Consider the following 27,770-nt stretch of genomic DNA (forward strand, 5'->3'; position numbering starts at 1 on the left):
GAGACAATGTTGTCTCTGATTTATTCAGGTCTGTTACCTGACATTTATGCTTGGCTCCGTAGTAAGTATCTGCTTCTGGAGAGACCATGAAGCAGTCGCCGTCAATCCGCATGTCACAGGTGTGGAATGGAAACTCCAGTTTTTCTGGGAAAGGAAAGCCAGGCACTGATTAATACTGAGGTCCCTGAATTTAACTTCCCTTTAGCCTAGTTGTAAAGCCACTAATGAATGCCCTATTACTCCATCAGTGATGCCTGTACCTTCAGTCCTCTGGATTTTAAAATAAAACTTCTCACTCTGCCCTTTACAGCCCAGGCCTTTGGCTTTGCTTTTTGTCCACAGTCCTGACCTCTCGTCATATGGCTCAATCAAACTTTGACTAGTAATACATCTGAGGATGCAAGTCATTGCTGGACGACGTGATGCTAGCCTTATTGCAATGCATTCATTCAACTACTTACTGCTCTGTTAACTTGCCTGACACACTCTGCACCAGATGGCAAATAGAAAGCTGCTTAATGTTTGACTGTCCTCCTGCTAAATATTGACAGCAGGAGCTGTCACACAGGCTGTCTCCAGCCAGAGCCAGTGCTCGCTGAGGGCCCTCTGGTGCCAGCAGTCAGATACTGCAATAAGCCAGCAAGGTTGGACAGTCAACACAAAAAACAGTCCAGGAAGTTCAAAGTAAATTTATTATCAAAGCACATGTATGTCACCATATACAACCTTGAGATTTGTTTTCTTGTGGGTATACTCAGTAAGTATAAAAAACCATAATAGAATCAATGAAAGACCACACCCAACAGGATGGCCAATCAATGTGCAAAAGAATGCAAGTACAAAATAATAATAATAATTAATATGAAATGAATATCGAGGACAAGGTGAAGAGTCCTTGAAAGTGAGTGCATAGGTCATGGGAATAGTTCAGTGATGGAGTGAGTGAAGCCAATGAGTCAGGAAGAATCTGTGGAGGGAAAGGGAGAGTTGACGTTATGGGTTGAGACCCTTCATTTGGAGAGGAACGTTCTCCCATCTGAGAAAATACCGCTATCCCCAGATATGGGAAAAATGAAACTATGTCTGTACTTAGCCTAATAGCTTTTTAGCTAGAGTTAGTCAAAGAGTTACAAATCATGAAAACAGGCCCTTTATTCCAACTCATCAATGCCAAACATGATGTCTTCTGCATTTGTCTAGTAGCCTGCATATCCTTCTAAAACAGGTTCCCAACCTGGGGCCCATGGATCCCTTGCTTAATGGTATTTATCCATGGCACAGAAAAAGGCTGGGAACCCTGCTCTAAAACTTAAGTCCTGATGAAGCATCACGGCCCAAAACATGGTCTGCTTATTCCTCTCCATAGATGCTTTCTGACCTACTGAGTTCCCCCTGCACTTTGTGTTTGTCCTGTCTACTAGACTTTTATCTATCCATGTACCTATCCAAATGTATTTCAAATGCTGCAGTTGTATGTTCCTCTACCACATTTTTTTTAGGAGGGAGATGCTCCTCGTTTTCCTAATTTTCCAGTCTCCAAACAGAATTCTTAATATTTTATTTTAGTACAGCTTAGTTACTGACCTTCTGGAAAAGAATGACTGACTATCCACAGTCCTCCTTACCTTGGGCTCAGAGCTGTTGCATTCTGAATACAATATTCAGTGAACAGCTCTGTGGGAACCAACCATTCCACTGCAGGATGACAAGCACTTCTAATTCAGTGAGCACATTTAAGGGCAACAGTGAAGAGGCCCGCTGACTACTAGTTCAAATGGAGTGAAAGGAATTATGGACAGGAGTCTTACACAGTCTACAAACAGAGCTTTTCTGCCGTGCCCATGATCTTGGTCTATTCATGATGGCAAACCACCCCAAACATATGCAGCAAATCACAAATAAAGCTGAAGGAATGAGAAGCTCGGGCATCAATGGAGGGAAACAGGCAGACAACATTTTGGGCCAAGACCTTAATCAGGACTAGCAAATAGAGGACTCCAGGAATACAGTGAATTCCTATTAACTGGGGCAGCTGCTTATTAGGGACAATTCTTAAAGAACAAAAACCAAACAAGAAAATAGGTGGGATCCCCTTTGTTTATTTGGGACACAATGCTGTTTAATTGGGACAGGAGACAGTTGCCTAACACCCTTTATTAGACGCTACACCATACTTAGAGCAAACAGGTTTTAAATAGTATCAGTTGTGTGTGCTTGTGTTATGGTATTCATTTTGGCTGGCAGACGCCAATTCAAAAAGCAGCGATATTTGATAGTTCTATTTTTTAATTTTGACTTTAAAAAATTTCAGACCCCTGCCAAGGTGCCACAAAAATATATGAACTAGTCAAAAAAATTACCCTACATGGCAGCGTACACTGGACGAATTCCTTCACCAATAACTTTAGGAACTAGTACACAATTTTCTATTACTGTAGTAGTATTGCATGTGTTCTAATTTGTTCTGTATTTCATATAAATACATTGTTTGTTACTCAGTTAAACAGTAGTTTGTCTTTTTTATACCTTTCTAACTATTTCCATGAAACTTCAGTTAACTGGGCCAAAATGCACTAATCCCAATGTGTCCCAAATAACCAGAATCCACTGTATATGAAGGGATACACGTCAGCTGATGCTTATTTTAAATCAGTGACATAGAGAGAGCCTTTTGAGAGTTATCCCTAACCTCTAAAACCAACAATAATTCTAAAACTAAGACCCTAATCCAAAACCTTTAAAACACAGCATCACTCCAAATCTGAAACCCATCTCCTAAAATCCTTCAAACATAAGCGCCTGACTTTCTAACTGTAATGATAAAACCCAAGCTTAATCTTAATTTTTAATCGTAACATCTAATACTACCCCGATGCCTTACTTTAATCCTTAAGCATAACCTCAACTTTCCACCTTAAACCATTCTATTGGCTTTTGTAACACTTCGGTGTAACTCTAATCAAACGCTGAAACTAAACCCGCACATACTGCGACACTGGGCCCAACAGTTGAGTTGTGTCCAATCAGATGCCACTCATGAACAATTGCTGATTGACAGGTGTCCATCACTGCAAGTCACTCTGTCAGTTTTGATCTCTCTTCAGTCTGTAGATTGCTGTGAACAAGTCAGCACTCACCCGCACACAGCGCGCCGCCATATCCCACGTCACAAATGCAGGAGCACTCCTCATCTCTGTACTTGCCGTGAATACACTGCAGGCTGCACCTGACTGGGAGAAAGGACAGGCACCAGAGTAACGGGAGACCCGCAATAGTTCCATTTATTCCCACTCATTTAGGGGCAGATCCCTGAACATCAGCCAAATTCCAGCAAAACAAACCGTTTTCTGTCAAGTTTTATTATTTTCAAGTCCAATCAATAGACTAAACATTTCGGATCAGATACATATGGTGGGTAGTACTTGGAGTCAGAGGAGTTCAGAATCATGGCCGTATCCAGAAATACAAGGATAATCTCCTGACTTTCTCGAGATGTTGATAGCACTGGCAAAGTCAGTGTTGTTACCCACCCCCACTTGCCTCTGAGCTGCAGTCCTTTCGAAAAAGGTACTCCCACAGTATAGCTGGGGAGGGAGTTTCAGAACAATAAAAAGGATATCAATGACAAACATGAAAAAAGCCTGCAGATGCTGGAAATCCAAAACAACACATACAAAATGCTGGAGGAACTCAGTAGGTTGGGCAGCATCTACAGAAATGAGTAAACTGTCGACATTTCGAGCCAAGACCCTTCTTCAGGACTGAGAAGGGGAAAGATGCCAGAATAAGGTGGTGTGGGGGGGGAGGGAAAGAAGCTAGCTGGAAGGTGATAGGTGAAGCCAAGTGAATAGGAAAGGTCAAGGGCTGGAGAAGAAGGAATCTGATAGGAGAGGAGAGTGGACCACAGCAGAAAGGGAAGGAGGAGGGGACCCAGGAGGGAAGAAGTGAAAGGTCAGAGTGGGGAATAGAGGAAGGGGAGGGGGTGGAATTTGTTCACCCCGGAAGGAGAAATCAAAATTCATACCATCAGGTTGGAGGCTACCCAGATGGAATATAAGGTGTTGCTCCTCCACCTTGAAGGTGGACTCATCTTGGTACAAGGGAAGGCCATGGATCGACACATTGGCACAGGAATGGGAATGGGAATTAAAATGTTTGGCCACCAGGAGGTTCTGCATTTGACAATTGGAGGGGAGGTGCTCGATGGAACAGCCCCCCCCCCCCCCCACCGGCCAATTTACAATGGATCTCACCAATGTAGAGGACACATCAGAGCACCGGACACAACAGGCGACCCCAGCTTTTCCAGGTATGGATGGTGCACGAACTGGAGGGGAATCTGCAGGTGGACGTGTTCCATGAGCCTGCTGATACAACATTAAACTGAGGCCTCACACCTCTCTGGAGCTGGACGGCAAAAGATCCCTTGGCTTTCACTTAGAACAGCAACGAAGCCCTCTCTGGGTTCAACCATTCTTTCACCATCAGTTGTCACCAATAGATCAATTACCGAATCATTATCATAAATATGCTTGGAGGATCTGACCAAGTTCAAAGTAAGAGTTTCCTACTCTTTAACAGTGAAATGAAATTTTCACTTAAGGAGCTTACCATGATCCTGGGGTTGTGAAATGATGAAAATAAACACATATCTATTTGTTTACTGCAATATAGGAGGCCATTCAGCCTCATTCAGGTTATGCTGGCTCTCAGCAAGCCAACCTCATCAGTCCTATTCTCTCTAACGTGCTCGTCGATTTCCCTTTGATTATTTTGCCACTTACCTATACTCGGGGTAGTTTATATTAGTCATTTAACCTACCAGTGTATCATGGGATGTGGGACAAAACTGCAGCACGTGGGAGAAGCCCACATGGCCACAGGGAGAATGTGCAAGTTTCAAGTGGGTACTATCAAAGGTTAGGATTGAATCCAGGTGTCGAGAACAGTGAGGCAGAAACAACAGCCACTGCACAACCCTTTTGCACCATCTAAAGAGAAAATTGGGCCCCTCTTCGCCATTTCTCTTACCTTGGCAATACCTTCCAGTGAACCCTGGCAGGCACTCGCATCGACACGAGCTCATGTTCAGCTGGCCTCTGTTACCACAGCTCATCCGACAAGGGTTCCTTGGCACCTCTGCAAGAGAAGATTTCTTGGATAACTTTGGAAATATCACAGGGTTGTGGTAGGTGCTACATAAATTCAAAGTTCCTTCATCATCAATTGAGTCATTCTTAACTGAAGTCATTCTTGTATTGTCAGAACTATTGCTGCAACTTATGTCCAGTATGCTCCCCAAAACAGCAAAGTGTTAATCACTGTGTTATCTGTCTTAATGATGTTGGTCAAATTCCCCTGCTCCTACACTGTTGAGATTTTCTAACTGTCTTTGTAAAGGCAGAGGAGCTATGGTACGACATTGCATCTGACATGCCTCAGCTCTGGTGCAATACTTCTCAGAGGTTTCGCCAAACTAGCCCGGGTCAACACTGGCTTCCTTACAATCCTACCTTTTCCCTCGAATGTTACCTGTGTTTCCTTAATGTCATTCACAACATCACTCTTAACAGATCTCAAAGGGGCCATAATACTTAACACCCTTCTTTTCTGTACTATAACTCCTACACAAAGGGCACTGAGTTTAATACTCCTTGTAAGTTCTTTCTCTCCTTTTTGTACACATCTTCCATGTCACAGGCTTTGCCTATCATCTTCTAGCTTGTAGTTCTTCTCCTCCCTCAGTTTCTTAGTCTGGCTTCTTTCTCCATTCTTTCCAGTCCTGAAGAAGTGTCTTGGCCCAAAACATCGACTGTTTGTTCTTTTCCATTGATGGTGCCTGACCTGCTGAGTTCCTCCAATGTTTTGTGTGTGTTGTTCTGGATTGTTTGTGTTACTCCAACATTTTGTGTGCGTTACTCTGGATTCTGTGTGTTACTCCAACATTTTGTGTGTGTTACTCCAACATTTTGAGTGTGTTAGTCTGGAATTCCAGCATCTGTAGAATCTCTTGTATTCCATGTCACTTCGTTCTCTGTATTTCCAGTAATTGTACAACAATTTTATAACCTGAGCTATTCATGCTTTTCCTTGTAGTTTTCTGTTGATTCTTGCCTTTTGCATATCCATGGCTGTTCTTTTCCTGCCCTTCCTTCGATGTTGAATCAAATGTTCTTTCGAAATACTCTGCTGATCTGGCATCATATACCCATGCATAGCATTGTTTCATTTAAATAGACTGTGTATGTCATGTGGGGTTGAAATCAGTCTTGCTATAATCTCGATTTCTGTTACCTGTTACAAATTTCTTTCTTTTAAACACTATATTGAATTCAGCAATATTATGATGAGTAGTACATAAATACTCCTGCACTGTTAGAATATTAAGAAAACCAGGTTCACCGCTCATTACCAAATTCAGTATAGCCTGCCCATGACTGTGTTTGGTATATTTTGTTACTAAAAATCTATCCTACTTTTCAGTTTGTCCCAACTTGTCTCATTGAGAAAATAGTCTCCATTAAAACCATTTATCTTTGCTTGTCTAATCTTTGAATATATGCATTATACTATCTTACAGCTCTCAAACTCTGAAGCGTAATTCAATTTCTATTTCTCTAATTCTACTCAACTGTCTTTGCTTGTGCCTTGCATTGTTAAATCCTCTTGTTATTCAAAGGATAACACCCTTAATAATTAAGGCCACGACCAACAAGGTAATGAGAGTTACAGGGGTCCCAACCTTTTTTTGCACCGCGGACCGGTTTTAATATTGACAATATTCTTGCGGACCAGCTGACGGGGCGGGGGTGGGGGGGTGTTCAAGTTCAACGGTGCGTGACAGGAAATGAGGAACGGTGCAGCTGACTCATATCATTTCGTATTGCCAAATCATATCGTTTCCTTGTGGCCCGGTAGCACACGCTTTGCAGCATTGGGGACCACTGATCTAGAAGATTATAAGACTAGCAGGAAGGAGTTTAAGAATGAAATTAGGAGAGCCAGAAGGGGCCATGAGAAGGCCTTGGCGAGTATGATTAAGGAAAACCCCAAGGCATTCTACATGTATGTGAAGAGCAAGAGGATAAGACGTGAGAGAATAGGACCAATCAAGTGTGATAGTGGAATAGTGTGTTTGGAACTGGGGAACATAGCAGAGGCACTTAATGAATACTTTGCTTCAGTATTCACTACGGAAAAGGATCTTGGTGATTGGACGGATGACTTAAAGCAGATTGAAAAGCTTCAGTATATAGACATTAAGAAAGAGGATGTGCTGGAGTTTTTGGAAAGCATCAAGTTGGATAAGTCTCTGGGACCGGATGAGATGTACCCCAGGCTACTGTGGGAGGTGAGGGAATAGATTACTGAGCCTCTGGCGATGATCTTTGCATCATCAATGGGGACAGGAGAGGTTCCGGAGGATTGGAGGGTTGCGGATGTTGTTCCCTTACTCAAGAAAGGGAGTAGAGATAGCCCAGGAAATTATACCCCAGTGAGTCTTACTTCAAAGGCAGGATTTATGAACATTTGGAGAGGTATAATATGATTAGGAATAGTCAGCATGGCTTTGTCAAAGGCGGGTTGTGCCTTACAAGCCTGACTGAATTTTTTGAGGATGTGACTAAACACATTGATGAAGGTAGAGCGGTAGATGTAGTGTATATGGATTTCAGTAAGGCATTTGATAAGGTATCCCATGCAAGGCTTATTGAGAAAGTAAGGAGGCATGGGATCCAAGGGGACATTGCTTTGTGGATCCAGAATTGGCTTGCCAACAGAAGGCAAAGAGTGGTTGTAGAAGAGTCATATTCTGCACGGAGGTCGGTAGACAGTGGTGTGCCTCAGGGATCTACTCTGGGACCTCTCCTTTTTGTGATTTTTGTAAATGACCTGGATGAGGAAGTGGAGGGATGGGTTAGTAAGTTTGCTGATGATACAAAGGTTGGGTGTGTTGTGGATAGTGTGGAGGGCTGTCAGAGGTTACAGCGGGACAGTGATAAGATGCAAAACTGGGCTGAGAAGTGGCAGATGGAGCTCAACCCAGATAAGTGTGAGGTGGTTTACTGTGGTAGGTCAAATATGATGGCAGAATATAGTATTAATGGTAAGACTGTGGGGTCCAAGTCAATAGGACACTCAAAGCCGCTGCACAGGTTGACAGTGTTGTTAAAAAGGCGTACAGTGCATTGGCCTTAAACAACTGTGGGATTGAGTTTAAGAGCCGAAAGGTAATGTTACAGCTATATAGGACCCTGATCAGACCCCACTTGGAGTACTGTGCTCAGTTCTGGTCGCCTCACTACAGGAAGGATGTGGAAGCCATAGAAAGGGTGCAGAGGAGATTTACAAGAATGTTGTCTGGATTGGGGAGCATGCCTTATGAGAATAGGTTGAGTGAACTTGGCCTTTTCTCCTTGGAGCGACTGAGGATGAGAGGTGACCTGACAGAGATGTATAAGATAATGAGAGGCACTGATGGTGTGAATAGTCAGAGGCTTTTTCCCAGAGCTGAAATGGCTAACATGAGACAGCACAGTTTTAAGATGCTTGGAAGTAGGTACAGAGGAGATGTCAGGGATAAGTTTTTTTTATCCAGGGAGTGGTGAGTGTGTGGAATGGGCTGTCAGCAATGGTGGTGGAGGCAGATATGATAGGGTCTTTTAAGAGACTCCTGGATAGGTACATGGAGCTTAGAAAAATAGAGGGCTATGGGTAACCCTAGGTAATTTTTAAAGTTTGGCACAGCATTGTGGGCCGAAGGGCCTGTATTGTGGTTTTCTCTGTTTCTATGTTTCTAATTCCCCTACCTTTTCTGTGGATGTTAAAACCCAGGATATTTATTATTTATCTTTTATCTTTTATATTTATTATTTATCTTTTATCTTACTAACATACAGCTTGAAATCGGCCCTTCTGGCCCTTTGAGCCATGACACTCAGTAACCCCTTACTTAACCCTAGCCTAATCACGGGACAATTTACAACTGGTTTGTCTTTGGTCTGTGGGAGGAAACTGGAGCACCTGGAGGAAACCCATGTGGTCACGGGGAGAACGTACAAACTCCTTACAGGCAGCTACCGGAATTGAACCAGGGACACTGGAACTGTAAAGCATTCTGCTAACCACTACACTCCTGTGCTGCCCAATCCTCCAGCCACGTATCAGAAGTGGTTACGATGTCAGAGTTCACTGAATTCAGTATATGCCTGTAATTCTTTCATCACATTGTTAAATTCCTTTTTGTAGCTCCTCAGCAATGAAGCTGCTCATGGCTGCATGAAGCAAGACCCAGACAACATTCAGACATGAACTAACCCATGGTAAGTAACACCCAAGTGCCAGAGTCATACGTCTCCAATTGAGAGGACCAACTATCTATCCTTGATGTTCAATGCCATTACTGAAGCTAAGTTCCATACCATCAATATTTACTGCATTGACCTGAAACTCTTCTGGACCAACCCCATAACAACTGTGTCTACAAGAGCAAGTCAGAGCTTAGATAGTCTCTGGTGAGTGATCTACCTCCCAACACCATGTAGGAGCCATGCACCTGTTCTCTATCTCCAGTGTATTCTACGTTGCGCATTTATTATGTTCATTACAGTAACTAATCACATGATTGGGGGCATGGTCAAAGCGAAGGCAGTAAGTTACATCTTCATGCTTTGTTTGTGGCAGTTTGCAGCTGGGGTCCAACAGATATCATATCTTCTGTTGACCGCTCTATTATGCTTAACTTACACTTGGGTATGCTTAAGTTCCATTGCTTCAAGTTCATATGTTTGCCAATTGCTAATAGAGGCTTGAATAAAGGGTTTGACTTTTGTAACAATCATTATTGGTGCTGAGGGCGCATCATACAAGTACAACAAATCCACGGGGGTCGCCAGCAGCGGCAATTTGGTTTGGTTAGAATTGGCCACCAAACACCCCTCCATTGTCAAAAGTTAGGAGTGTGATAGAATATTCTCCACTTGCCTGGAAAACTCTTCAGAAGCTCAACACCATCCTGGATCAAGTTGCTTCTTGCCTGAAGCATACCCAGCACCCATGGCTCCGGTAGCTCTACAAACTCTACATAGTTGCTGCAGTGTGCAAAGTCTACACAATGTAGAAATTCATTCAGAATATTCCATCTGCAATTCCCAAGTCTGCAGCCTCTATCAAGAAGGTCAAGAGCAGCAGGTGCATGGGAATACCAACAACTGCAGGTTATCCTCCAAACTGTGCATCATTCCGGCTTAGAAATATAACACCAGTCCTTCAGCATCACTAGGTCTGACCATGGAACCATCTTTCCAACAATACAGTGGGAGTCTCTTTACCAGAACAACGGCAGTGTAGACAGCTCACCACCGCTTCTCAAGGGCAAATCTATTGGTCGATAAAGGCCCATTATCATCATTATGTGCCGTGTCGTACGACATGAATGATCATGGTCTTTTTTCCGAGAAGTTCTAATAAGCTCTTCAAAACTTTTGTCCATCCCTTGATATAACTCATGAATATCGTGCACTGTCCACCATGACTTTTTCTTCCATCAATTTTTCCCGTCACTGCAAGATGTTCGAGCTTCTCGTTCCTCAGTACATGTCCCAGAAATTCCAGCTGCAGTTTCCTGATTGAAGATAGCAGCTCTCTTCTTATTCTGGCGTTTTGCAACACTTTCCCATTTGTTACTCTGTCCTTCCACAATAGTTTCATCAATCTTCTCAAAAAACACATATCTGCAGCTTCGAGTCTGCCCTCATTTTGCTCCGACATTGTCCAGCATTCACTTCTGTATCTCCAGATCCAGAAAATAAATAAAACTCTTACTTAAGCTCCGTTCATTAAATCAGCCCGCTGCATATTACATTTACTATGCTGTTAATCACAATTCTATCACTGCATTTTGACAACAAAACAAAGCTTGTGTTAAGACTTTTGGAATTGAAGATTAGGGGTGGAGTTGGGTGGAGCTTGTGTAGAGGTGACTGTTAGGAACGCTGAGGCTTGGAAAATTGGGTTGTGGATAATCTAACATCAAAGGTCAAAGTACATTTATCGTCAATGTACATATACTGTTTGTCACCATATACTATCACAAGATTTATTTTCTTGCAGGCATTCACAGCAGAACTAAAATAGAGTCAATGGAAGAACGACATACAAAATACTGACAAACAACCAATAACCAAAAGAAGACAACTGGACAAATATGAAAATGAAACAAATAATAATAATAGCAATGTGTAAAAATAAACAAACAGACAGATGGATACATACATCATTACTGAGAACATGAGTTGTGAAGTTCTTAAAGTGAATTCATAGGTTGTCGTAGCAGTTTTGCATTAGGGTGGATGAAGTTACCACACTGGTTCAGGAACCTGATGGTTGAAGGGTACACAAAATCTTCCAAATAATGAACACATTGGTAACATTTTAAGGGATGTTTTCAAGCGTAATATTGCTAAACTGATAATACAAATCTGGTGTATAAAGCCTTCAAGTCAGAGTAACCTTGCCTGATGAAATTTGAAAGTGAAGGGGAATCTTTAAGAAGGGATGAAAACTTTAAGATACAGGGGGAGTTGTGTAAAGCCTTTAATCATAATGGAAGAGAAGGACTCAATTTACAAATTGCTGTTACTTTTTTGAAAGGAAGAAACACTCACTTCTGGCAAAAGATCTTGGACCAAAAACATTGTCTCTGTTTCTCTCCCCACAAACTATGCCTGACATGAGAATTTCAGAATCAGAATCAGGTTTAATATCACCAGCATATGTCATGAAATTTGTTAAATTTGCCAAGCAAATTTGTGAAATTTGTTTCTGATCCTAACAGTTTTCTTTCAAACACTCCAGTGTTCAGGTGACACTCTGCTTAGGATTTAATTTGACAACAGTTCAGTGCCCGCATTGTACACTCATCCTTCAAGTCTCCTTTAATGAACAAGGCTGGCTATGAGGATTGCTTGAGAGTGATTCATAGCATCAAACACTCTGGCACATTGCCAATGACAGGACAAAAGAACAAAACCTGGTACAATGAAGGGCCGTACTGGACTGCTGACAGCACGACAGGTAATAAGTACTCACCACACAGACCTCCATGGTGATCCCAGGATTTGAAACAGCCTGACATGCGGGAAGTGCAGAGTGAGCACGAAGGTCCTTCTTTATACGGAATGATTGTTCTCCCGTTGATTTCCCAGTTTCCTCTGAAGCAGGAAGAATGCCAATAAGAGAAGGCATGGTGGAGTTTAGACCATTATTCCAAAACTGCAGCCTGGGACCCAGGATGATGTATGGGATGCAGCTGAAGTATTGGGGAAAGAGTCCATGAATGTAAATTGCTAGATCAGGGGTTCCCAAGTGGACCCATTGCTTAATGATATTGGTCCAGGGTACAAAAAGAGGTCGGTAACACCTATGCTGGAGAAACACAAAGACTGCAGATGCTGGAATATGGGGCTTAAAACAATCTGCTGGAGGAAGTTAGTGAGTGAAGCAGCACCAGTGAGGTGGGGGGGGTGAAGGAAATGTCGACGTTTTGAGTTCCCCTGCTCCCCCGCCTTGCCATTCATCATACACCCCTCCTCAATCCATCAATTTCCTCAGAAACCTTATCACCACTCCCCTTCTTCTCTTTATACTGGACATCTAGCCTCTGTACTTAGTCTTGATGCAGGATTTTGGCCTAAAACATCGACGATTCCTTTCCTCCTACAGATTCCGCCTGACCTGCTGAGTTCTTCCAGCACATTGTTTGGCGTTCTGTATACCATTAACCCCATTTACCGTGCGGTGTCATTTGAAGAGAGCTCAGTATAGTACAGGTACAGGCCATTCATTGATATCTCTGTTAAGCGCAATGGCAAGATGATCAAATCCCCGAAGATGAATTTAGGCAGGAGATGTTACCAAGCTTACTTAGTGCAACACTAACTGTTATTTCTTTCTCTGTGGTGCTCATACAAGCGGCAGCAGGCTTACACCTGTGCTTCACCCAGATGTGCACGTGAACACAGATCAAACTCTGGTAAATGAGATTCATAGGGATGGGTACATGATGGTTAGCACAGACACAGCAGGTTGAAGGGCCGACTTCTGTACTGTCTGACTCAATCACACTAGAAAAGAAGTTCAGTTCATTCGCTATGTGCCGCATTGTATGTCGTGGGCGATCGTGGTCTTTCCATGACCATGACTGTTCTTGACAAATTTTTCTACAGAAGTGGTTTGCCATTGCCTTCTTCTGGGTAGTGTCTTTCAGAGGCTCTCTGCCTGGCGTCGGTGGTCGCATAACCAGGACTTGTGATATGCACCACCTGTTCATACGACCATCCAGCACCTGCTCCCATGGTGGCACCCCTGATTGGGGGTGAGGTGGGGGGGAAGGGAAGGGCTAAGCAGGTGCTACACCTCACCCAAGGGTGATCTGCAGGCTAGCAGAGGGAAGATCTCCACCCCGCCACTCAATTTCAGATTATCCCTCTCAACTGAGCAGGTTTTGCTTCTGTAAAAGCAAAAAAAGAACTTGCAGTTTTACACCTTTTGGGAGACAAGGCATGATGTGATGTTCCAAGGAAAATAATATGTGGTCATCATTGTAAAGCAGGCTAGCAGAGGGAAGGAGCATCTTACACCTCCTTTGGTAGAGACATATCTCCATCCTGCCACCCTATTTTGCCTCCAAACACAGACTGTGAGACCATGAGAAATTACCTCTGTCCCATTAGTCCAGAATCAAAATGCCCCCTATTAATAAAGATGAAAGAAAAAAAAACAAATGCTTCAAAGTGATATTGATGATTGAATGGGACGGGGAAGGGGGTGCGGACATGGTGGATTTGTTAATGTGAAAAGATATGAGGTTCATCTACTAATTAAACCTTCAACCCTGTGTATCAATGTATCAATACGATTGAGATAGTACAGAGAAAATTTACAGGAAAGTTATCGTGACTTGAGGACCTGTGTTATAGGGAAAGAATGAATAATTTAAGACTTTATAGTGTAGGAGAATGAGGGGAGATCTGAGGGAGGCATACAAAATTATGAGGGGTTTATATGCCCTCTTCACTGCCGCTGCTACTGTGCGATCGAGAATCTCTGGAGGGGAAGGCCCCAAATCCTCGGCTTTGCCTATTGCCTGTTGCCGAGGCCGGGGTCAAAGCCCTCGGTAGAGATGGTGCTCAGTGCTCGGTGTCGGACAGCTGGTCGGAGGCTCGGAGTTTTCGGACGGACTCGGAGCCGGACTGTGGTCAGATGCTTCCAGGATGCTGCATCGGCAAGTTTGCAGCGCTGGAGGTTTACCGTCTGCATGAGATGATGAGACTTTTGAGAGACTTTGACACTTTTACCATGCCATGGTCTATTCTTTATCAAATTATGGTATTACTTTGCACTGTTGTAACTATATGTTATAATTATGTGGTTTTTGTCAGTTTTTCAGTCGGTTTGTCATGTGTTTCTGTGCTATCATCTTGGAGAAACATTGTATCATTTCTTAGTGCATGCATTACTAAATGACAATAAAAGAGGACTGCGTGTCCTCATAATCTAATCTAATCTAATGTAGGGTAAATGCAACATGCTTTTCCCACTGAGGTTGGCTGAGACTAGAACTACAGGTCATACTTAAGCATGAAAGATGAAATATTTAAGCGGAATCTGAGGGCGAAATTCTTCATTCCGAGGGTAGTGGGAGTGCTGAATGAGCAGAAATGGTGCATGCAGATTTGATTTCAGAATTCAAGAGAAACTTAGATAAGTATACGGATAGGAGGGGTATGGAGGGCTATGGTCCGGGTGCAAGTCGATGGGACAAGACAGAATTAGAGCTCAGCACAGTGTGGATCTGCCAAGGGGCCTGTTTTCTGTGCTGTAGTGCTCTTTGACTTTAATTGGCCCAAAAAAAGGATTTGTCAGGCACCAACACTAGAAATTAAAGATAAACGATAGACAATGGTGCACACAAAGTCCCAGAAAAAAAATAACAAAAAGCAATGTTCTAAAATCTTTTACTATAAACATACTAAAGTATAATGGAGATAGTTAAAAAAAACATTTGACTGACAGCCCAGGATGAAGTAATTAACTCCTAAAGTATCTATGCACTTCCACTGGGCTCCAGCTGGTGAGAAGATGTGAGGATGGAAGTACCATGACTAATGGTGGCCCACGGAGTTATGGAGCTCCTGGCTCCAACTGGAAACATGTTATTCCATAGGCTCTTACCCTGGAGAATAAGCACAGCCAATATTCACCATCCACTGCCCATTCTGGACACAAACGTGCTTGCCACATCCCACCTTGCTTGAAGTGGCCCACACCAGCTGTGAAATAAAGACCAGAAGGTTAGGGGTCTCTCACTCTCATAGCTCTTGCCCACTGAAAACCAACAGTGACAGAGACTGAAGCAGGTGCTTGGCAAAACAAATGTTGGCACCAGGCAAGGTGGAGGGCAGGACTTGGCAGCGCGGAGGACAGGCAGTAGTACAGTGCATCAAGTAGTACAGGGCAGGACATGACATTATCCAAGAGTGCAGACAGTTAGGCATAAAGACCAGAGATTCTGCAGATGCTGCCAATCTTGAACAACACACACAATATGCTGGAGGAACTCAGCAGGTCAGGCAGCATCTATGGAGAGGAATAAACAGTTGGTGTTTCGGGCTGAGGGCCTTCATCAGGACTGGGAAGGAAGGGGGCTGAAGCCAGAATAAGGAGGGTGAGACCAGGTGATGGGGAATTTGGGTGGGATGTGGGGAGATGAAGTAGGAAGCTGGGAGAGGAGAGGCGGAAGAGGGCAAGGGGCTGAAAAAGAAGCAATCTAATAGGACAGGATACTAGGCCATGGAGGAAATGGAAGGAGGACTAGGGGTACCAGAAGGAGGTGAAAAAATACAGAAGGGAGTGGGGAGGGGGAGAAATTACTGGAAGTTGGAGAGGCCTATATTGATGCAATCAGGTTAAAGTTGGTAACTTCGTTGATACAGTCAGGCAACTCTGCACATTCCAGTCATTGTGATAAAGAGCAAAGATTTCCAAAAATCCACTAAAAGCACTGAAGATTCAGGTAAGTGTCCAACAGGCAGACTATGGCCCAGGCATCTCATCTTGCCGCAGTAACAGATACACTACCAATTGATCACTCTACTCCGTATGCTCTGTTCTCAGGGACACACACCAAACGCAAACATGAACTGCAGATGGAATGTCATCAAGTCAGTGAAAGATGCACTTTGGTTCACCCAAAGCTGGCTGGTCCTCCAGTGTAGGGGATGCCCGTCACTGGTACGTTCCAGGGTGCAGGAGTACCTTCTGAGGGGTGCACCGAAGTTCGGGGCGCAGCCACACTAAGGCTTTGTGGGGAAGAAGCACAGTCTAGTGTCCTGCTGCACTGGACACTGCGGGGCTGGTCAATTAATTATAACATAACAGTGCTCTCCGGCATCTAGGTCAATGTCAATAGAGACAATGTTGGGGTACCCACCTGTGTATAATGCTGGCACGAGGCGTTGTACTTGCACTGGCCCGTGTGGTAGTGGTAATTCTGAGCCTCTCTGAACCAGACGTCGATGACATTCGAGAAAGATGCTCTTGGGTCCATAGTGGTGTGAAAATTCCATCCAATCTCCACCTCCTCCTCCTCCGCCACCTCAATCTGCTGGTCCTGCTGACTCCTCTGGCAACTGCTCGCCCTCACCTGTGCCAGTCGGGCAAGCTTCTCACTCCACTCCTGTAGGGTGCCCAGGCAAACGTTAGGAGTGGGGTTACACTGCTTGTGATCTATGCTAATGTCTACAGTCTTTAGGATGAACTGTTTGCTCTTTCAGACAATCCCATAGCACTATCTAAATAGTACAGGAGCTCTCAGATGCCCAAGTTATAGTTATCACTCACATAATAAAAGTTAAATAGATTACCTAGTTGTCAGATTGCCACTTGATGGTAAGGAAATACAGTCACAGTGTACTTAAGATTAGGGTTACTCTAACCTTACAGGGAGTCACGGTTTACTGAAGTTTCGCATTACTCATTGTGTAACTATGATCAGTTTACAGAGGGCAAATGTTACTCACCACATCACACTATAGTCAGTTTACTAAGAGTCCATGAAAGTACCCCCATATTTATTGAAGCTAAGTGCAACAACCATCACTGTATACGTATTGAGGGTAAGAGTTAGTAGCCCCTGTGTAAGTGCTATCACTGTTTATCATCGGTGTATAACAGGTCAGGTTCTTTATTGTCCACAAATTGCAGGAATCACTGCACTATGAAATACAGTATCTGCAAAGTTCTCCTGCACATCCAGGAATTGTGAAGCTTGAGTGATAGATAATACTTCCTTCTATCTTTATCCTCCAGGGTTCCCACACTGTGCTTGATAGAGTGTGAGTCATTTCTCCAGCAGGCTAACAGATTCCTCTTCGTCCAACAAACAATGGCTGTGAGCCTGCAGTCAGCAGCAGAGAGCTAGTTCTCCCCATTCATTAGCTCAGCCTTCTCTGCTGCACACATGTGCATATGTGTATATACAGAAAAAGCAACAGTGTGACCCTTCGCCCAAATTTTCACTGGGTTACCAATTCACCTCTGGTCAATGGAGCAGATCATATTCCCATCAGCCACCATTGCTCTCCCAGCCCAATAAATCACTTAAATTAATGAAACCAAAACTCAGGAGGAAGACATGATACACTTTAGAACTAGCATCGTAATATACAGCACAGAAACAGGCCCTTGTGCATGCCAATTAAGATGCCAATATAAACTAATCCCATTTGTCTGTGTTTGCTTCGTACCATTCTAAACCTTTCCTATTCATGTGTCTGTCCAAACGATTTTAAATTTTGTAAATGTCTTTCGTCAATCTTCTCTGGCAGCTGATCCCACATGATTTAAAATCTGTTTAAAATTCATCTTTCCAATCAAAGACGAACTTCTACCTCGCTGAAGCTTAGATAGAAAGTGTCTATTACAATAAACATTTCAGGAGACAGGGTGGAGACATGTCTCCACCAAAGAAACACAGAAACATAGAAAACCTACAGCACAATACAGGCCCTTCGGCCCACAATCCTATGCTGAACATGTACTTACTTTAGAAATTACCCACGGTTACCCATAGCCCTCTATTTTTCTAAGCTCCATGTACCTATCCAGGAGTCTCTTAAAAGACCCTGTAGTTTCCGCCTCCATCACCGTCGCCAGCAGCCCATTCCACACACTCACCACTCTCTGCGTAAAAAACTTACCCCTGACATCTCCTCTGTACCTACTTCCAAGCACCTTAAAACTCTGCCCTCTCATGTTAGCCATTTCAGCCCTGGAAAAAAGCCTCTGACTATCCACATAATCAATGCCTCTCATCATCTTATACACCTCTATCAGGTCACCTTTCATCCTCTGTTGCTCCAAGGAGAAAAGGCCGAGTTCATTCAACCTATTCTCATAAGGCATGCTCACCAATCCAGGCAACACCTTTGTAAATCTCCTCTGCACCCTTTCTATGGTTTCCACATCCTTCCTATATAGATTTGCCAACTTTCTCACTCCCAAATAAAGGATAAAGGTAGCAGTCAAATACAGGACACTTTTGTTTACCCCAAGAAAGACTACCATGACCATAAAGCCTTGCGTGGGCACCTGTGTGCGCATGCGTGACGTGCACATGCATGTACATGCCGATTTTTTTTCTCTACAAATCAGTTTTGGCTTAATCTTCTCAATTTTATGTGTTATTTGGTATGATTTGGTAGGTTATCTTTTGGGTCTGGGAATGCTCAAAAGTTTTCCCCCATATTGCTTCTTTGCTTTACGCCATTTCAGCACGAAAGGTTTCATAAGAACACTCTACTTTAGTAGGGGAAATATGGGACAAGGGCGGTCCCGTATGGGACAAACCAATTTAGCCCAATATACGGGATGTCCCTTCTAATACGGGACAGTTGGCAACCCTGTTCCTATAGTGAGGTGACCAGAACTGAGCACAGTACTCTAAGTGGGGCCTGACCAGGGTCCTATACAGTTGCAACGTTAAAGAAGGTGTAAGGCTCTCCTTCCCTCTGCTAACCTGCTGGTCACCCATGGGCAAGGTGTAACACCTGCTTGGAAAATGTCACTGAAGAGATAGTAATGGGGGACAAAAAGTGGCAGACAAATGTAATAAGTATTTTGCATCAGTCTTCACCATGGAAGACTCCAGCAAAATGGCAATAAATTTGGAAGTGTCAGGGGCCAAAATTGAGTGCAGTAGCTATTACTAAGGAGAAGGTTCTTGGGAAGCTGAAAAGTCTGAAGGTAGATAAGTCACCTGGACCAGTTGAACTACACAACCATTTCTGAAAGAGGTAACTGAAGAGATTTTGAAGGCATTAGAGGTGATCTTTCAAAAATAACTGTTCTGGAATGGTTCCAGAGGAGTGGAAAATTATAAACGTTACTCCACTCTTGAGGAAGGGAGGGAGGAAAAAAGAAAATTATAGGCCAGTTAGGCTATAATAGGAAGATATTGGAGTCCATTATTAAGGATGAGATTTCAGGATACATGGAAACACAGGATAAAATAGGCCAAAGAAAACATGCTCTTAAGGGGAAATCTTGCCTGACAAATCCATTGGAATTCTTTGAGGATATTACAGACAGGATAGACAAAGGAGAGTCAGTGTATGTTGTTCACTTGGATTTTGAGAAGGTCTTTGACAAGATGCCATATATTAGATGGCTTAGCAAGAGCCCATGGTATTACAGGAAAGATACTAGCATGGATGGAAGATTAGTTGACTGTCAGGAGGCAAAAAAGTGGGAATAAAGGACACCTCTTCAAGTTGGCTGTCGATGACTAGTGGCTTTGTGATCAAGTTAGCAGATGATGAGAAGATAGGTTGACGGACAAGAAGCAGAGAAGCAGCAGAAGGACTCAGACAGATTAGGGGAATGGGCAAAGAAGTGTCAGATGGAATATAGTGTAGGGAAGTGTATGGTCATGCACTCTGTCAGAAGGAATAAAGGCATAGACTATTTTCTAAAAGAGGAGAAAATTCAAAACTCAGAGGTGCAAAGGGACTTTGGCGTCCTTGCGGAGGATTCCCTAAAGGTTAACTTGCAGGTTGAATCAGTGGTAAGAAAGGCAAATGCAATGTTAGCATTCTTTTCAAGAGGACTAGAATATGAAAGCAATTATGTGATGCTGAGGCTTTAAATAAGGCATTGGTCAGACCACACGGAATGCTGTGAACAGTTTTGGGGCACTTGTGCTGGCATTGGAGAGGGTCCAAATGAGGTTCACGAGAATGATCCCAGGAACGGAAAGGTTAACGTATGATGAGTATTTGATGGCTCTGGGCCTGTACTTGCTGGAGTTTAGATGAATGAGAGAAGATCTCATTGAAACTTACCGATTACTGAAGGGCCAAGATAGAGTAGATGCAGAGAGGATGTTTCCTATAGTGGGGGTGCCTAGAACCATAGGCCACTGGCTCAGAATAGAGGGACTTCCATTTTGAACAGAGAAGAGGAGGAATTTCTCTAGCTAGGGTGGTGAATCTATGGAATTCATTGCCACAGACAGCTATGGAGGCCAAGTCATTAAGTGTATTTAAGGCAGAGGCTGATAGGTTCTTGATTAACAAAAGGTATCAAATGTTACAGGGAGAAGGCAGGGGATTGGGGTTGAGAGTGAAAATAATCAGCAATAATGGAATGGCGGAGTAGACTTGATGGACCGAATGGCTTAATTCTGCTATGTCTTATGGTCATATAGTCTTGAAGATCACTGGGGAAGGAATTAATTGCAAGAATGGAAGTTCAAATTCAGTTTACTGTCATTCAGCCATAAACATGCATATCCTGAAATGAAATGTTCCTCTAGACCAAGGTGCACAACACACTACAGATAACTCACACATAACACACAAAGTAACATTACCACAAATAAATTAACAAATAATAATGTGCAGAAATGACACAAGTTTAAAAAAAATAAACAGCATAATGCTACTGGCACTTCATACGTGATGAGACCTCGGTGGTGACAGGGAGTTCAGTGGCCTCACGGCCTGGGGGAAGCTGTTTCTCATCCTAACAATTCTTGTCCTAATGTTACAGTATCCTGCCTGATGGTAGGGAGTCTAAGAGATTGTAGCACCGGTGGGAGGGGTCATTGACAACGCTAAGGAGTCTGCCTGCCTGTGCAGCGCTCCTGATAGATATCTCTGATGGGTGGAAGGGTTATTGGAATGACCCTCTCAGCAGTCCGCGCAATCCTTTGTAGGGTCTTGCAATCAGATGCCTTGCAGTTCCTGTACCAGATGGTAATGCAGCTGGTCAGGACACTCTCAATGGTGCACCTGTAAAAATTAGTTAAAATGGGGATGGGGGGTGGCTTATTCACCTCAATATCCTCAGGCATGGAGATACTGTGCTTTCTTGACCAAAGACGTGGTGTTGAGGGATCATTTGAGATCGTCAGTTATGTGCACTCCCAGAAACTTGGTGCTCCTAACTCTCTCCATGGAGGGACTGGGTATGTGCCGTGAGGAGTGGCCAACCTGTGATTTCCTAAAGTCCACAATCACCTCTTTGGCCTTGTCTGCCTGGAGACTCACACCATCCTTCCAGCTGCTCTGCCCCTCTGTACGCCGTCTCGTCATCGTTGCTGATGAGGCCAACCACTGTTGTGTCATCAGCGAAATTGATGATTCAGTTTGAACTGGAACTGGTGGTGCAGCTATATGTCAGCAGCGTGAACAGTGGTGGCCTCAGCACGCAGCCCTGCGGAGCGCCAGGGCTCAGCGTGATGGAGTTTGAGATATTGCTGCCAACACGGATTGACTATGTCTGGGATCCAGTTACAGAGAGAGGTGTGGAGACCCAGAGAGGACAGGTTACCCACCAGGTTCTGAGTGATGATCGTATTAACCACCGAGCTGATGTCGATAACAAAATTCTGGCATGTGAGGCACCATTTTCCAAGTGGAGTACAGAGACTATGGCATAATCTCTGGAGTGATTTCAGCGATAAGTGAACTGGAAAGGGTCCAATGTAGCAGGAAGATTTGATTTAATGTGGTCCACACCCAGCCCCTCAAAGCACTTCATTATTGTTGAGATCAGTGCCACTGGGGGTCAGTCAGTTGTCGAGGCAGTTACCGCCACCCTCTTGGGCACTGGAATGATAGTGGCTGCCTTGAAGCCTGAGGGGACAGTGGACTATTCCAAAGAGATGTTGAAAATGTTCCGCTAATGCCCCTCCTCCCCTTCTCACCCCATCCCCTATTTTATTTATTTATTCATTTATTATTCCCCCCCTTTTTTTCTCTCTCACTTTCCCTCTCACAATCACTCTTTGCCTGCTCTCCATCTTCCTCTGGTGCTACCCTCCCCCTTTCTTTCTCCCTTGTCTCCAGCTTTGTTTCCCTTTAGCCAATCAACTTTCCAGCTCTTGGCTTCACCCCTTCCCCCTCCTGTCTTCTCCTGTCATTTCAGATCTCCCTCTCCCCCTCCCTCTTTCAAATCTCTTACTATCTCTTCTTTCAGTTAGTCCTGACAAAGGGTCTCGGCCCGAAACGTCTCCTGTACCTCTTTCTATAGATGCTGCCTGGCCTACTGTGTTCTACCAGCATTTTGTGTGTGTGGCCAGCCTTCAAACACCCAGAGCTTGAGATCCGAGGTGACTGGAAAGAAAATGGGAAGCCTTGCACCAAAGCTTAAGACAATTGCAAAATTTAAGGTAATAAAATGTATTTATTGTACAGTATTTTCCTGAACTTTAAAGAATCAATGATAGCCACTACATAGAAGAAGTGCAAAGCTGCAGGAAGTGCTTTCTAGCATCCCCTGAGAGGGGCGAGGCTATCTGGTGACCTGTCTAAGTCTAATTCGCAGCTTCTTTGGAACTGCTGTGATCCTTCAGCTGTGCACTCAGGGGGACTGGATATTACGCTCAAGAGTGGGGCATGAACCTCTACAACCATCTGATCCTGTGGTGAAATATGTGATCTTCATGTTCTGCAAGCCTCCAGCATTCTCACACCCTACCTGCTGGGTCCGCCCATTCTGTTTGCTCTTTTACCATTTGGACACGAAAGAATGCGATTAATTCGCTCTTCCCCTTCTCAGTAACCATAGCATTTCATCGGTGCCATTGTTTTACTTATTATACCATATGACAGTTCAACTCGCTTAGTAACTGTCTTTGCCTATCTTATCACTTAGAAAATAGCCTCTTCTATATTTAATGGTACTTGGCTAGCATTCACCAACCCCTACACAATGTCTTTTTTTGTTTCCTAACTACGCCTTTGGCATGTTATTTCATCCCAGTGGATCACCACAGACTCACCTCATCATGATGCGCCTTTCTAATCCTTCCTTAACGTAATTACAAATTAATTGTGGGCCACACTCACCTGATTCCCAGGTGTGTATTTATGCTGTGTGCTCACTGTTCTGCCTGTGTAGGGTCTGCTTGTGCCCTCCGGAGGACATGAGCATGAACGTATCCTTGCAACAGCTTGAGCTCTGTCCTCCTTCCATGAACCAGCCTACCCGCTATCGAGGGCATATAGACAAAAAGGTGTCAGTAAAGGGCCAGTAACATCAGGACGGATCCCATCCACCCTGCTCGAGGAGTGTTTGTCCCACTTCCATCGGGGAGGATGCCACGTAGCATCCACCTCAGCACCACCAGGCTCAAATACAGCTACCTTCTCCAAGCAGTAAGGCCGATCAACACCTCCACCCACAAACACACCCTGCACAACCACCCAACTACCACTACTTTATCATTTCCCGTCAGTCAACTTATGTACAGACACTCCTGTACATAATCTGTACATCACTTTATTGACATGTAATCTACTAAAAATATATAGTTTATAACCTATTTTACATATTAATACAGTGTTTATTCTGTTTTTAAAATAATTACTGTGTTCTTCAACTTATCTTAAATGTTTTTGTGCTGCATCAGATCCGGAGTAACAATTATTTCGTTCCCCTTCAATCTTGACCTGGATTTTCATCTACTTCTGTACTCGTTATCCTGAGCGGGTCTCAATCAAAGTTTGAAAAGCTCAAGGTACATTTATTATTTAAGTATGTATACAATATACAGCCTTGAGATTTGTCTCCTTGCAGACAGCCACAAAACAAAGAAACCCAATAGACCCCATTAAAAAAAAGACCATCAGACACCTAATGTGCAGAAAACAAATCGTGCAAACACTAAAAGTGAGCAAATAACATTCAGGACTGGAGTTCACGTGAGACACAAAGCCAGTCATCACTGCAGTTGTTCCAGGAGCACGTTAGCTGCAGGCCACAGTCCCAGTTCAGCACAGAGGGGAGTAAAGCCCAACACAACCACAAGAGGTACCAAACACATAACTGATCAACATTAAAGAACCAGCGTGGGACCTTCCTCAGAGATGTTCCCAAGCTGTTGCTGTATCTCCAGATGCATTGGAGCTTCTGCTGCATTGCCCAGAACAGTTAGATAAAGATACCCAAAGCCGTACCTTTGTGAAATAAAATTAGGAATGATTCATTTTGTCTGGTCCGAAGTTTGTCCACTTCATAACACAATATCCCAATAACCTTATCGCCTTGAATACATACATATATATATATATATATATATTCTTTTGTTCATACATCATCGACTGGCAGCTCTCCCCCTCCTACTCTCCATCCCTAAACATCCAATGAATGGGGATGGGGTTGTTGCCAGGATACGGCCATGCTTAGCAACAAGCATCAGCTTTGAAGGCTGTCTTCCATTTAAATCTTTCTCCAACGAGGAAGGAAGCACACTTAGCACAATGGGTTCATTCACATTCCTCACGTCTAATGGGTGCAGTGAGTCTGGCATCAACGCAATGAGCAAAGACTGAATGCTTGTGTTCTCACTTGGCCTCTGGTTTGCTTGTCAGTGTGTTGATGGATTCACATGGGTCACGCCGCTTCATGTGTGTGCCAGGAAGTTCTGACAGTGTGGGATAAACAACAGGAAACTTGTAATTGCAACTAGGTTTGTAAAATCACAAGGGCAGCTCTATGGATTGGAAAAGGTTGAAGCTGTATGGGGTAGGCAAGCTCAGGTAGACAACTCGATCGGCATTGACAAGTTGGGCCGTAGGACCTGTTTCTGCCTACTCTATGATCCCAGTCCAAACTCCATTAACCCCAAACACAACCACGTCGCTTAACACGATCACCCAACCAATAATATACTCCACAATCTGCAATGTACACTGCAAAGTGTTTACCCCATTTATAGAAAGGTTATGTGGTACTGTGCAAAGCCAACTAATTAAGCTGTCCTAGCATACGAGCCACAACCCAACCTATAGGACTGTGTCACTTACAGCCTATGGTCAGAAATACTGGAACAATTATTTTGTACAATACCCAAAACTTGAGCTGAGCCTTAAACTGCAGAATTCTGCTTTCCTTTTCCTTTAATCCAAAATATATAACGGTACATTCCTAAATCCCGCACCTGCAGCCCACAGAACCCTGCCGTCCTACACAATAACCGAGGCTATAGGGGACACAGGGTTCAAGAAGCAAAAACAGCAGCCCACCCTTGCCATTTTACACAGAGCATACAAAACACATTAAGCCTGCCACATTGTGCACCGCAAAATCAAATGACTGAATTCAGCTATTTTATGATACAGTATCTCAGCTCACAATTATTGGCCAGTACACTGGGATGGGCATACTTCTGTTCTCCTTTAAAGTAAGGCCACAGGATCTTTTATAGCCAACCAAAGGAGCAAACAGAGCCTCAGTTTAATTAAAGTTGAAAAATCAGAAAACTCCAAATGCTGGAAAGCTGAAGCAAATCTAAAAGTTAAAATAAAAATGCTGGAAGCACTCAGCAGGTCACGCAGCACCTTTGGAAAGAGAAACAGAGTTAACATCTCAAGTCTGTCTGAGTGTTTCTGGCATTTTGCACCTTAGTTTAAGAAGGGGTTCGTGTTGTCAGAATGCGGCACTCCCTCAGTACCGCAAAAGTAGTATCACTTCAGATTACGTGCTCCGGAACGGGAGTTAGAGCACACAGGGGTCCGAATCATAGGCAGGTGGTCCCACCTGCAGGCCAAGCCGGAGAACAAGGGCAATTCTTTGGAATTACAGTGGACTGGGTTGTCAGACGGAGGAGGGAGTTTGCAGTGTGCCAAAGAGCTGGTCTTGAGGAGGCGGAGCAACAAAATTCCCACACTGCTGCGTGAGGCAACAGCCGCTGGAAGACAGATGTCCGTTGTTTACCAGGGTATCACTGAACTTGGGAGACGTATTGCTGCACCAGGAAGCCACCTGCTTAAAGGAGGCACGGAGGACAATGACGTGGTCCTGACCTCCTCAGGGTTTGAGGGCTGTAACAGTTCACGTTTGAATATTTTTCTAACCTTAATTGTTAATACCCAGTGCCTAAATCTGCTCGTGTGAAGAGAAACAACAGCTGGAAAGAGCACCGATGCTAAGTCAATGCCTCCAAGTTATAAATAAATGGGTTAGAGCCAAGGCTTAAGTTGCATTAAAGTAGATCAAATCAGGATCTCAAAGTGATAACCCAGGAGGAAATTGCATACATTGCTTATGGCTTAAACGACTTGGCTGAAATAAAGCCACCACGTCTCTTCCTGGTAGGTATCTATATATCTATCAATCAGCAGAAAATGATCCCAAGCAGGAGGGAACTCTCCAGATTCTGAAGGAATCGGCAGCACTCCTGGGAACTTCCTTCACTCTGAGTGTCAGAATCCCAGATACGATATCATGGAGGGATATTATAAGCACAAGGTTACAGAGATGGGGACAGCTGACATTAGCACACAAGCACTCAGCAGCTTGTGTCAACCCTAGGAAGCGGGCTGCCACATGATCTGATCTTAGGTGCTCATGGAGCAGGGCGACGGTTACAGTGCCTGTGAGGCCATTTGCCCCTTCATGTTGATGCCAGACTGTTGAGTTTAACCTCACTTTCCCACCCCACAGTTCTCAGCCTCACTGTTTACAGTACTGAAGTGTTCAAACTGACACAAGAGACTGCTGGAGAAACTCAGCAGGTCAAGCAGCATCCGAGGGGGCGAAAGGAACTGTTGGCATTTTGGGTTGACACTCTGTAACAGGATCCTCTGACCAGCAACATCAGCAATTCCTTTCCTCCCACAGATGTTGCTTGGCCAGCTGAGTTCCTCCAGCTGATGGTTTAAATTTCTTACTGACACTGTTTACAGTCATAGAAAAGTATTGCACAGAAACAGGCCCTTTGGCCCATCCAGACCATGTTGTGCCACAGATTTAAATTGCCTACTCCCACCCTGGGACCATAGCCCTCCATACCCCTACCATCCATGTACCTATCCAATCTTCTCTTAAATGTTGAAATCGAGCTCGCATTGGCAGCTCATTCCACACCCTCATGATCCTCTGAATGAAGAAGTTTCCCCTCATGTTCCCCTTAAACCTTTCACCTTTAATCCTTAACCCATGACCTCTAGTTCTAGTCCAACCCAACCAAAGTGGAAAAAGCCTGCCTATCTATACTCCTTATAATTTTGTACATCTCTATCAAATTTCCTCTCAATCTTCTACATTCCAAGGCATAATGTCCTCCCTATTCAATCTTTCCATATAACTCAAGCCCTCCAGACTCGGCAACATCTTGTAAATTTTCTCTGTACTCTTTCAACCCTATTTACATTTTTCCTGTAGGTAGGTGATCAAAACTGCACAAGAAACTCCAAATTAGC

At 43.8% G+C, this 27,770-nt stretch overlaps 1 protein-coding gene across 1 annotated transcript in view; it reads right to left on the reverse strand.

The window, feature by feature from the left end:
- The window catches only part of LOC140208363 (C-type lectin domain family 18 member A-like), a 62,651-nt gene that overhangs the window by 12,212 nt on the left and 22,669 nt on the right, over positions 1-27,770 (reverse strand). The window contains exons 3-8 of the mRNA XM_072277013.1: positions 16,493-16,738; positions 15,235-15,332; positions 12,091-12,212; positions 5,032-5,139; positions 3,138-3,230; positions 38-144 (exon numbers count right to left, since the gene is read on the reverse strand). Coding sequence (XP_072133114.1) covers positions 38-144; positions 3,138-3,230; positions 5,032-5,139; positions 12,091-12,212; positions 15,235-15,332; positions 16,493-16,738 — 774 coding nt within the window. The remainder of the gene's footprint in view (positions 1-37; positions 145-3,137; positions 3,231-5,031; positions 5,140-12,090; positions 12,213-15,234; positions 15,333-16,492; positions 16,739-27,770) is intronic.

Source organism: Mobula birostris, chromosome 1 (genome assembly GCF_030028105.1).
Source record: "Mobula birostris isolate sMobBir1 chromosome 1, sMobBir1.hap1, whole genome shotgun sequence".
Classification (NCBI taxonomy): Eukaryota; Metazoa; Chordata; class Chondrichthyes; order Myliobatiformes; family Myliobatidae; genus Mobula; species Mobula birostris.